General features: G+C 42.5%; 2 protein-coding genes across 3 annotated transcripts in view; both read right to left on the bottom strand.

Annotated features, from left to right (window-relative positions):
• Positions 1-821: 821 nt before the first annotated feature.
• On the bottom strand, positions 822-5743 carry FBXL22 (F-box and leucine rich repeat protein 22). Its single transcript, XM_009098196.4, has 2 exons — positions 3509-5743; positions 822-1588 (listed from the first exon to the last, which is right to left on the bottom strand). The coding sequence occupies exons 1-2, from the start codon at positions 3841-3843 to the stop codon at positions 1243-1245; spliced, it is 681 nt and encodes a 226-aa protein (XP_009096444.1). The 5' UTR covers positions 3844-5743; the 3' UTR covers positions 822-1242.
• Positions 5744-6022: 279 nt separating this feature from the next.
• Positions 6023-12510, bottom strand: part of USP3 (ubiquitin specific peptidase 3) — a 43260-nt gene continuing 36772 nt past the window's right edge. For both annotated transcript variants that reach the window (XM_030228670.2, XM_050978497.1), the window contains exons 10-15: positions 11809-11915; positions 11558-11638; positions 10762-10880; positions 10497-10610; positions 10315-10382; positions 6023-9533 (exon numbers count right to left, since the gene is read on the bottom strand). In XM_030228670.2, coding sequence (XP_030084530.2) covers positions 9368-9533; positions 10315-10382; positions 10497-10610; positions 10762-10880; positions 11558-11638; positions 11809-11915 — 655 coding nt within the window. In that variant the 3' untranslated portion in view covers positions 6023-9367. The remainder of the gene's footprint in view (positions 9534-10314; positions 10383-10496; positions 10611-10761; positions 10881-11557; positions 11639-11808; positions 11916-12510) is intronic.

Genomic DNA, 12510 nt, shown 5'->3' with positions numbered 1-12510 from the left:
CTATGATTTATTTCTTACCTCAGCCAGAGTACCAGGTATATCTGTGGACCAATTAACCAGGATCAGAAGGCAAAGTAAGTATATTCAGTTATATCGAGAGCTGTGAAGTCCTCTTTGGTGTCGAATTTTCTAGATGGTGGCACAGCATCAAAAAAGTATGTTAAAAAAGTTTCACTTCCAGGTAGCAGAGCAGTGTGCAGGAAGGGGACAGCCTTGTGCTTTGGGATGAAAATAGCTACTGGTTCTGTACTTTGCAGCGAGAAATGGGTATTTATATACAGCTGGTCTGTACTGTGTTCCTAATTTAGCATTAAAAGACAGGCTGTTAGTCACTGTCTTTTCTTGCGGGTTAGTTCTCTGAATTAGCACTTGTTCAGATTGCACTTCCTTTAATGTCAGCTTTAAAAAATAACTTGGTGCATCTTTTGTTACATAAGTACATCATGCAGAGGGTCAAACTGTGTTTTGTGTGCCTTGAATCCATGATTCTCTCATTAAGTAAAAAAGCCCGGTAGATTAGCTGCCGCTGTTAATCAGTGAGGAAGTGCTGGTGGTCAGTACTGTGGTTTTGCTAGAAGGATGTTTCAGGGAGTGGTTATCCTCCTTAGTAGGTGGAATGACTGTCTGGTAATACCCTTTAACAGAAGTTTGTAAATCACTCTAGTCCTGAAATTTGTGAAAATCCTCTAGTGACTCAGGTTCTCTCTGCTGTGGCTTTATGCCCTTGGCCATTACATAAGGAGTTTTGAAAGTGCAGGGTCCAGTCTGAACCTTGTGACCCAGTGGGAGGCTCTTAATGTTTGTGACCTCAGATCCCTGTGTGACTCATTCTACCTGAGTTCACTCTGTTTCTTTCATGCAGTCAGTGAACCTTGCCATCAAACTTACTGCACCATGTCAAACTACTGTTAAACTTTCTTTAAAGTTCATAGAATTTATTGAACTCTATCAGATTATTTGGCCTCAATAAACACACTGCTGCTTCCGTCTTCTGAGTGAGGGCATCTGCAGCATGAGGGTACCAGACCTGCAGTTTTCAGCAGATCTGGCATTTTGTGACAGCAATGCAGGGTTTCCCAGTTGCAAGGAACAACAGAGAGCAAACAGTTATTTCCTGAAGCCCATCCAGGACGAGATGCATATCTTTTCCCTTTACAAAACAACCATTTGTTTGGACTTGACCAGAACCCGTGGAAGTAGCGACAGTTCATTGCTACCTCAGTGAAGTAAAATACCCACACTTTAAAGCTGAAGCAATTTTCTTGATGCTTTTTCAAGCATCAGCTTTTTTTCTGGCTTACTGTCTGGGATCATGTTAGCACTTCTCTCTGCTCTCAGCATTACTGAAGGGCACTTTTCCCTGACTCTCTCTAGCCCAGCTTGTGTTACATTTCGGCAGAAATCCACATGGAGCGTTTGCAGTGATGCTCCGTGGAGAGTCACTGCTTCCAGGGTGTGGTCAGTGATCTGCACACAGTTCTCCAGTTTGAGGCTCCTCAGGTTTGGGCAGTTCTTGAGAAGCTGCAAAATGCAGTCATCTGTAACATGGCCACATCCAGAGAGGGTCAGAGACAGCAGATTTGGACATCTGAAAGCAGGATAGTGACAGATGAGATGGGAGAAGTAAATCATAGAGCTTGCAGAAGCAAATAACATCAAGAATAAATATGAAGGCTGAAAAAATGCCTCCTCTTCATCAGGAGGGGCAAGGAGGCACAAGTAGTTGAGCGCACATGTAGATCCTAATGTTCAGCTTAACTGAAGGCAAAGCTTACTTTGCTTTTTCTGTTGGTAGCAACATCTCTAGCTCAGCTGGCACAGTGGCATGTGGAGGCCTATTTAAGCTGTGGCTGCATAATTTTTTCTTAAGGAGTTGGATGGTGCTATGCTTCTCCAGGTTCAGACAGAGGAGATCCAGTAGAGAGGAGATTAATTTCAGGATGAAGTGGAGGACAACTGAAAGAAGAGACTGCTGTGCAGACATGCTGAGGATGAGCAAGTAAGGCACTCCCACTCTTCATTTTTAGGAATTACAGATATATCTTATCTCCTTGGACTTACTGATGAGGTGCCAGCTGCTTCCTCAAGAGTGTTTGATGTTCGAACCCCACTCAGCTCTTAAACTTTCTGAAACTGGTAACTGTCGTTATAAACAATAATGCAGCAAATGAAAAAAGCTTTTTCTTGCTGCTTGAGTAGGCCTGTGGAAGAACAGGAAAGGCCTGTCCCTAGTGGGGTGTTGATGCTGTGCAGGAGCTGTCTTGGAACAGCTGCTGTGCTGAGCAGGGCCCTGTGCAGCAGCCGGCAGGCATGTGCCATGTCTGGCTCCTGGCTCAGCCCCCTCTCCAGGCAGTAGCAATTCAGCATCCACCTAGCTAAACAGCATCACACACAGGTCTGTGTTAATGTTGCTCTTGTGAGACGTCTGGACAGAATTTTTTTTCTTTTAACTCTTTTCTGTTAGGAGCAATTGGAGGAAAAAGCTGGCAGCAGTCAAGAAAGGCTCTAGCAGAATAAAACTACTTTAAACTTGAGAAGAAAAGCTGGATATTTAATTTGCATTTTTCTTTGTACACAGTGCTAGGAATTTTGACTGGAAATGCTTTCAATGGGCTGCAGCAAAAATAGGTAGGACCTTGCATTATCCTTTCTAGGCACAGGTATGCTGATTCCTCCTTAATCCAGATTTTTATCAAATTGTTCTAGAACATTTACTTCAGAAATCTGGCACTTGCAATTTAATCTGTTTTGCAGCTGCTTTTCAGTCCTTGTTTTGAGATTGCATTGCTGCTGGCTCTCTCCTGTCACTATCCCATAACTTTTTCAGTTGTTGTTCCAAAGCTGAGGGCTGTGGCACAGGTGCACCATGTCAGGGAACCACTGCCACAGCCCCTTGGCTCTGCTTTGGGACCAAGCCAGCCCTGATGTTACCCACACACAGTGGGACTGGCTCTACCCTGTGAGCCTCCTCCTGTCACTGCTCTGCTCCCTCCTCAGAGGTCTTGCAGCAGCAGAGCTGTAAAGGAAAAGCTGTGCACCCAGAGCTGCTTCTCCATGATGGTATTTCTCTTCCCTCGCTGCAGTTTAGAAGCAGCTAGGAGTTTAAACTTCAGAACTTTAGACTGAACTAAAGCTGACACAGCTGACGCTTAGTAACATGTTACTTGAACTCAGTTGTAATGGGTGTATTCACTGTTTGAATTCGGGGCTCTGCTCCAGGCACCCCGCAGACTGCCAGAATGGTGTAGTTTAGCTGAGCAGCAGTGTGGGAGGCAGGAGTGCACTTTACCATATTAATAATGAATTCTTAGAAAAAAAGAAGGAAGACTTACAGGAAATCTAGAGGAAGTATACATTATTGCCACTGTAAAATGAACTTACACTACAGTTGTAAAGGCAAAGCACTCATGTACTTCATGCTCCATTTCAGGCAGGGGTTATGGAGTATTTGAAATAACTCTGACTTCACTCAAGGCAGTTACTGCACACTCACACCCACAGAACATACCTGTTGCAAACGTCTAATAAAAAATCACTGACAGTGGTCTCATGCCTCTTACAGAAGTCTTTCTGGAAACTGTTTTTCATCCAGTCTTCAACGTTACACACCTTGACTCTCTCTGAATACCAGCAGATGGATAAGTGTTTTAAAGCGGGTCCCAGGAGAAAATTATCCTTCTTTAGTTCCACTGGAGAATGAAAGTTCAACGAAGACCACAGTAAAGGATCCTGAAACACTTCTAGTAACTTGTGACATGTTTTCGCCAGATTTTTCCTACTGTTTTTGTCCAGAAAAGAGAAGAGATTTAAAAGGCATTCCCGGTTGAGCTGGGTTATGTGCATTGCCCAGCAGCAGTGGCAGAGTGTCTTGAGTAATAGCAGTGCTGGAGGGGGTTCACACTAACCGGGAGGCTGTTGCACATATATGGTTGTGGTATGAGGTTTATTTTTGGCTAACAACTGGTGCAGAAGCTCAGAACAGGGAAAGGAACAGAACCATGTATGTAGCTTGTGCTTCCTTTGTCCAAGGGAATGGATTGGGCATGTACAACTTGACTGTCATGAAATGCTTCCTTAAAAGGGATTTCTCCCCCCTGCCCTCCACCCCTTGTAGACTCTCCTGGAGTGTAGCAAAGTTCTTGCGCTGAGTTATTGGAGTGGGGTGGGACTGTAGCTGCAGCTACCAGGCATATCTTTGTGTTTCCCATTCAGGAGATTTGGCTGAGCAGCACTTTGGTTTGGCAGAGTACACGTGGCTCTCTCTTTGTTCATTGATTTTTCTGAGGTTGCACATTTGGTTCATGTTCAAGGACTGTTACATGGATAATGGAACTTTCATAAAGTATTTTAGAAGGAGCTGAAACATTCTCTGGATGCCTTGAAGCACACACACAGTCTGCAGTTCAGTTCACAAGCCCCAGAGGTAGGTAGGGACAGTTTCCTGTCCACAGTTATTTGAGGCTGAGCTGTGATTGTATAAACAAAGCTGGCTGTGTCCCTGCCTTCTGCAGGAGGGAAGCAATAACACAGAGGCAGCCACGCATGGCAACAGCGAGGCTATGTTTAGTTCCTTGTGGGCTCGTGCTTTCAACAGATGTCTTCTATTGGCTCGAGTTTTACAACTTTAGCTTTTCTGGTTTTGTAGGTTTAGTTCCGTTACCACGGAAATCTTTTTTCCACCCTTTGGTGGAATAAGGAGATATGAAAGTGGTTTTCCAGGTAAAAGTATCTGTTCTACAGAAATTGGAGAAACTGTAGGAGAAAGTTGTTCCTAGAAGAAAAATAAAGCTACAGCAAGGGCAGGTTGGAATTAAATGCAATAAGCATCCCTTTAACTTTCTAGCTTGTGAATCAAAAATGCTTGAGATGAAGGTTCATAGTCACTTTCTGCCTGGTGTTAATACAAGACAATAAACACATTCAACAAATCCATAAAAAGTTACAGGAAACAGCACCTGGGGGGTTTTTCAAGTGGCCTGCACACAAACAGTAGCTGGGAGACCATGGCATTTTAATTTGGAGTGTTTTAATACAGGACAAGGTTGAGTGGGACTCAATTTTAGCTCCTACTTCACACACCAAGAATGCAGTTTAAAATTCAACTCTGAAAAACAAGATCTGAAATTTGTAGTCTGCAACAATCATGGCTCAAGGAACTGCTTGAGTAATGTGTGTGTCTGAACACAGCTGGCATACGCAAAGAAATATCAATTCTTTCTGCTTCATTCTTTAGTTAGTAACTTCTTACTCTATACAGTAAGCCGTGTTTAATAATTGCTGGTCTTCTTGGTTTTATATCCTTTGTCATTTAATCTTTTCTTTGAAATGATAAGGAGATTGTCGTTCCCCCTCTCCCTATCAGAAACAGCTCTGGTCAATGCCACAAAAGGGACAAGAAGATTTCCCACACCAGGAAATGCAGTTTACTGGAAAACAGCAGCTTAAAAGATGTGCCTGCAGGTGTTCTTCGTTCTCGTATTAGCATTTTCAAATCTCAAGAACTTACCTCTGGTTTTGAGCAGGTTTAAACAGTTGAGACTTCTCAGCGTTCTACATACAGGAATAGTATTTCAAAAAATACTAATTAACCCCCCCCCCCAATTAACAACAAGTCAACAATCTAGCAAAGTTGAATGACAAGGATGTTAGGATGGACTCTTGCCAGACAGAGGGGACACACCACAATCTGAGACAAAAATTAACAGCAGTTGGGTAACAAGGCATTTAAAATGGAGTGGCAGGTCCTCTTTGGGGTTTGGTAGAGGTGTTACAGAGTTAGGAACACTACAATTACTTTATTTTGTTTTTCCCAGAGCAAGGTACAGTATTCTGCCATTTGTCTTCAGAGGACATACACCAATGTTCTGTAAGCCTGCAGAAGGACAAGAAGGTTCATTTTCTAAGGAAAGGAGACACTTTAATGGCACATTTTCCATAACACACTATGCGATGAGATATAATTCACATTCATCCTGGAAATGCTCCAGAAACACACAAGATGAGCACAGTCAGTAATCCTCACTGAAAATAACACACATGATTTTAATGGTAAACAATTACAACTATGGCACTACAGTACTTGAGAATATCCTAAAGCACATTGGAATCAGCTGTCAAGGTGTCCATTACCTCATCAGTAAGACACAGACACATCAGTAATGAAACATTGCTGGGGGAATGTTCTTAACACCATGTGTTACACTTCCCACTGATTTAGTAAAATCTTCATAAATGGCCTCCTGTTTTTGATACAAGTCCACTATCCCTTCCTGTCTCAAACTTTTAACCTCTTGCTGACATTTAGGAGCTGGACATTTTGGAGTTTTGATTGACATAAATATTGGCTCCAGTTGTATATGTGGCTAAAGAATCAGTAACAAAAGGACAACCTTTGATTGGACACATTTTGGTGAAAAAGATGCAAGTCTTTGAACTGTAGAGAGCAGTTGCTGCTTGCAGAGCAGTCTCAAGCAAGAAAAAAACTTCTTGCCAGCTAGTGTGTACTACAATGAGCAGTAAGTAGAAAAAAAACATTTGGCTTAAATGAAAGAGATATTCCCCCCACAAGCTAGTAGATAAATACAAGATATACAAGCTAGGTTAAAAAGGTAATACTAGGACAGGCCCAATATTATGTTACTGGTTCAGTGCTCAGTTACTTTTTTTTTTTCTGACACCACACTGAATAGAATACAGTGGATAAGCAAAGTTCTCCACCAGGAAGAGAAATACTTGTGTTGCCACAACAAACTGTTCATACTGCCCATCTGAGTTTGCAGTGGGAGAAAGTTAAATTAGGAAAGGATTTACAATGTACTTGTTCCAGCAAAGCATATGGCTGAGTCCTGAGCAGCACCTGCTGCAAGGACAGCCTGCTGTGATTGCATCATTTTCCCAGACAGGCCCCACACGGCCCTGCTGGAGACACCTCTGCCCAGGAGCTGCGTGGGGCACAACAAATGGGACTGAAAGAAAATGCTCAAGTCAGAACATGATTCTGACCCAAACAATTGCTGACAAGTAGAAGCTGATTAAAAGAAGTGAATGTTGCTGAAGATTACAAATTTAAATTTCTAAAAATACAGAAAGGCACATTTACATCACTGTTTTGCAAGAACACTGCACACACCTGACTACTGTAAGGTAAACTGCTGCTGGCCCAGACATAGTTGTGTATTTTAAGCTTGGCATTCTCAAAGGTAAATTCTAAAGAAATCCAGTTCAAGCAGCATGCAGAGAAAACACAGCTAGAGATGGCATCTGTGCAGGTCCCTGTGAGCGGCAGGAATGGCAGGAATGTGGTACAATTACCTCCTCCGTTTTCTGCTTGTCTAAGTATCAGCAACCTATTCTGGTTGATTAGAAGAAAGACTGCCTGTAAGGAAGGGAATGTGACAAACTATCTAAAGCTTAAAGAAATGGCAAGTTCTAGTTACTGTTCAACTTAAGTAAAAGACAACATCCTTATAAATATGTTGCTGCATAACTCTAATTCTACAGTCTTAACCTGTGTGCATACTTCAAAACCCATTAGCTATGCTGAATGATTTCTGCAGTTTTAGATTAAGTCAATTTCTCCCTTTCCTATTATAAGGTGCTGTGACAAAGCTCTCAGGAATGGCCCTGTACCAAATGCCTGACTGCAATTTGTCCTTACCCTGGCCTATGAACAACCAGCAAGACCCCAGGGCAAGTCACTGCTGTGCACTCCCTGTGCCCCAGGCTGCACTGGGCTCCACACCATCCTCCCTGCTTATTTCCTTCAGGGGCTTCAAATAAAACAGGAGTCCCAACTGGAGTTTTCAGACAACTGCATTTTCTAGTTAACACAACTAAGAGATGCTGTTTGGTGGTGGGACTCTCCATGAACGGTAGTCTCCTCTTACTGAGCTTTCAGGAGCACCAGCTCCTTGCTTGGTACAAGAGAGCCAGCTAGAAAGGCGAGATCAAGGGAACAGATCTGAAATGCAATGGTTCTCAAATTTCATGTTTTCTGTCAGATTCCTGGCTTTGGCAGTAGTGATTTTCCTGTCTGCCTTTCCCACCACAGTAGCTGACTTCCCCTCATCAGCAGTAGAGCTAAAACTGATTTGGGTTTTTTAGCGTAGTCCTTCTCTATAGCCAGGTTTTAGAAACTACACCAAGACTCCAATGTTCACCTAGAGACTGAACAAAAATGCCACTGTGGGCCAGTGTGTAAATGCCACAGAAGCTCTCTGAGCCGGCTCCAGTCACAAGCATGCTTGGCTTAGCACTTCCCCTATGAGGGCTCTGCTGTGAGAGACTGAGCATCCTTTCTTGAGTTTGCATTTGAACTGATAGAACAATTTCATGCAAAGTACCTGCATGCAACACCATTCTGTCTCCTCCTGCTTCCCAGTGAATTGTAGCCATGGAGCAAAGCTGCATGCAGAGCTGCATTTAAACCTACACCTGTTGTCACAATCCCCAGCCCTTGGGACTGTACTTCCAATTCCCACTAGGAGCTGAGAGGTGAGGTTCTACTTGGGATTCTACTGCCAGGAAGTCTCCCCAGTTTTCAAGCACATAAGTGTTCATGATCCAATTTCAGGATGACAGTCTAAACCAAGAGATGTCAAATGCTAGTCAGGTTCAGTTATAAAACCATAAAGCGCAAAGTAATTTAGACAGGTAAAGATAATTGTTTTAAATTTGCAGGGGCTAGGGGGCAGCATATCTGAGCAGTACTGTAATTAAATTGCAGTATTGATACAATCGAACCAACTCTTTATTTACAATGATTCCTGAAAGTCACCAGCCTGAACACACACCAATATAGCAGCAATTACCTGGTCTACTTAATGATGTTATATTGCCTCTCTTCTGCAGACAAAGGATGATTGGTCAGAGGTCACTGTTAAAGTTTCTTGCACGAGGGAAAACAGTACATGCAAACAATTCATTGATTTAAAGAGATTAAGTCATATCTACATAATAGGACTGCGAACAGCATGAAGTTGTATTGCTTTATGATCAAAAACACATTTATCTTGCTTGTAAGGAGGACAGTTTTTTTGATGTAAATGTGCCTTTAGAAAGTGAGAACTGAAAACTTTAATATAAAAAAGTCAAATAACTATTTCATGAAACTATATATATAAAAATTGAGTTATCACAACTAAAGCAGCAAATCAAAATCTGCTGAGGTTTTCTGGTATGACTAAAAAAAAGTTAGTTTGTGTCCAAGTTCAGTAAGTCAAATGCTACCATTGACACAACAAAACAAAAACCCACAAGAGGAAATTGCAAAGTGCACAATGAAATTAATAAGTCTTGGATCAAGTATTTATGGAAAAATGGAAATGTTTGTCCGGTGGACTTGATAAGTAAGAATGCAAAGGAGGTATTAAAGTTTCTCTGCTCCAGGCTTGGCTTGGCGCTCCACGTAGAAGAGGATGTAGGCCTTGGCCTTGCCCACGGTCTCCTCGTCAGTCAGGGTTACAGTACTGTCATTGAAGTGGAACCAGCGGCCCTCGTGTGCTGCATACGCTGTGTAGTGGCCGGAACCAACGCTGTGGAGCAGGCAGAGGGACAATAGTCAGGGATACTCCTCACTCAGGCACCTTCTGCTGGGGCCAAGGGACTGACAGCAGCCTGAGGAAGGAAGGTACCCACAGCCCTGCACAGCAGATGCTTCTCTTTTTGAGCTGTGGGGCTCAAATTCTTCAAATTAAAGTTCTACAAGAACACATTGTCCTGTCCCTTCTACTGTTACTCTCAACAGATCTGTCCCCAGCTGGGAGAGGTTAAAAGACTCCCAGTAACCTTATGCCCAGCACCTTCCCTGGGCATGCCTGTGAGCCTTCACTGCTGTGACAGGAAAGGTAATGGTGATGATCTCTTTCACCATACGCATCTTTGGGCGGCAGTTGTTCCAAGCATGCTCATACACTTTAACATAAATGCAAATGTACCTTCCAACATGAATAAAAATAGGAAAAAATAGTCCTGTTTTATAGTAAGAATTTCAAAATGAGACATTAATTCCTGGAAGGCCCCCTGACTCCTCCTCTTGGTTTAGGGCTTTTTTATTTGTAGAGGCACTAGACTATTTTCATTTAATCTCACACATGTATTCATTAAGCCCAAAGACTGCCAGGGGACATTCACAGGCCTGACTCTATTGGATCTATTGAAATTAATTCAGCTTAGCTCCCTGCCAGCTTATAAACTACATCTTATTTCCCCAATTAAAATACATGTGCTTGGGACAGAGAACCCTTCATTATCTCTGCATGTACCGGAATGGGAGAAGGTCTGTGCCAGGAGGACAGGCTGGCTCCATGTACTCACCCTGAGCCGTGATGCACAACCACAGCCACGAGGTCATACAGGCAGCTCTCTGGGCCACTGTTTTCAGGCTGTCATAGGAAAAAACAGAAACTCTTCAAATCTCAGTAGCACCCTGTAATTTGTAATAAAGATGTATGCCATGGAACAAATTGCTTGCAGAAGGCATCAGGAAGTCTTCTTACCTCTAACAAGTAGCATTTCATGTCTAGGCCTCGCAAGGGAAACTCAACATATGTATCAACCTTGTTTCTCAGATATGCTGTCCAGTGAAAGCGTTTCAAGTGTAAGCATAGCACCTACGGGGGGGCAGTTATAAAAGGTGTGTTAGAGGAGAGGGCTGAACTCGATGCTGGACACTGCAATAGGCATAGGGAGGAAGAGGTCTTGGTTGAACCATTATTTCCTTTGACATTTTGTCACACTGTTATTTCTCATGCTTATACAAACCTTTGGTAGTTTCTGAATCCAGAATTTTTTTGTGGACTTCTGTTTCTTTTTGCATTTGTGACACATGTACAGCTCTGTCTCATCAAGTTCTTCCAGGTCTGTAAAACTGCGAAGACAATCTAGAAAATGCAGATACATCAAGTGGTTTTTGTAACATGAAATACAACAAATACAGCAATATAAGTGTGCTCATCTGGTGCAACCATTCTAGTTATATCTAGCTGAGCAGCAAAAAAGCTGTATGATGTTTTAATACAATAACACGCTGTAACATGAAACTCCCCTGTTCCTGAAAGCAGCTAGAAGTACTTTGAAAGAAACAAACATGCATTCCCAAAATCTCCATCTTCCAAACAAGATTCCATCCAACATTCAGCAAAACTGCTTTCAAACGAAGACAAATAATTTTCTAACACAGAATATTCAACTTTTAAAGCCTGTTTGGCTTTAGATACAAAGTGAACAGACATAACAAGAAGGTTTTGTTGAATATTTCATGATTTTCATCAGGTCTATTCACAAATTTGTAAAAACGAACATCCTGTACAAACCAAAGTCAGTAACAGTACTGCTGCCCAACCTGCTGGACTGCACTGATGTGGTTTAAATGCAGAACCCCCAAGAGCCACCCTCACTGTGGGCATGGGCGCACGCGTCTGAGGATAGAGCCCCAGTGAACACCCAAGGGCAACACTACAGATCAGTGTCTGGGAAGAGCGAACTACATTAGAAATGCTCTGATAAGAAAGAAAATCCTCTTGGGCCTGGTATGATTTCATTAGCCAGGCACTCTTACCTCGTAGCGTGCACATTGGTCCACTTTCTTGGTTTTTAGTACGTTTATTTCTGAACTGACTTGGAATATCTAGTGAAAGGTCTAGAAAAGCAATGATTTAAAAAACAAAATTAGGGCTGAATAGAGCAATGCCTAGTCTTTTCAGGCTGACACACTGGGTCCATCATGTGACATCTAAATAAATCAAGCTTCAGATTTAATTTTCTGTTCTAAGTCACACAGTATTTGGAACACAAGAGGCAGCATCTTACCTAGGAATGGGTCAAACTTTCTAGATTCAGTCCCACATATTAGGCAGTTGACTTCATTTTGAAGAATGCCTCCAAAAATGGCAGTGACAACAGTAGACGCTCCATTTCTAGACAAACCACATCAGAGAAGTACAGTCAGCCAGAAAGCCTGAGCTGAATTCCCAACGAGTCCAATATTTGGTGCTCACACCTCCTGCTGTTGGGCTGAGCCAATGAAACAGGGACTGGGTGCTCCAGGCAGAATGGGCACTGCAGCTGCCCAGGGGCACATCAAATGAGTGTGGTGCCTATACTGCTTTATCTTGGACCTAAAGAAAGGGTGAACTGGGGGACTGTAAGCAGATGCTCAAACTGAAAGTGTTGTGGTGCAGCTGGGTGCATTTCTATAGTGGAGCTGTACTGGATGCTCACACAGGTCCAGGATTTGAACCCTATAATTAAGATTTCATCTGAAACAAAAATTCTTTCTTCTTTGGTAGGTCAAGCATATTTTGTTTTAACTCTACACCCTTTCTTACATGTGCTTTTGACTTCTTTGAGCACATTTCTGCACTTCACTGCCAACGGCAGCTTAAGTTGCATTAAGCCATGATAATGTGCAAGATTGGCATTGTTCTCTAAGCTTTCATTACTTTCCTACTGAATTTTTTTAGCAGATAATGTAATCTGCTTCTCAGAGTCCAATTTAAAAAACACACAAAT

This window comes from Serinus canaria, chromosome 10 (assembly GCF_022539315.1).
Source record: "Serinus canaria isolate serCan28SL12 chromosome 10, serCan2020, whole genome shotgun sequence".
NCBI classification, from domain to species: domain Eukaryota; kingdom Metazoa; phylum Chordata; class Aves; order Passeriformes; family Fringillidae; genus Serinus; species Serinus canaria.
The sequence above is the reverse complement of the archived record's forward strand: the minus strand, read 5'-3'. Positions and strand labels throughout refer to the sequence as shown.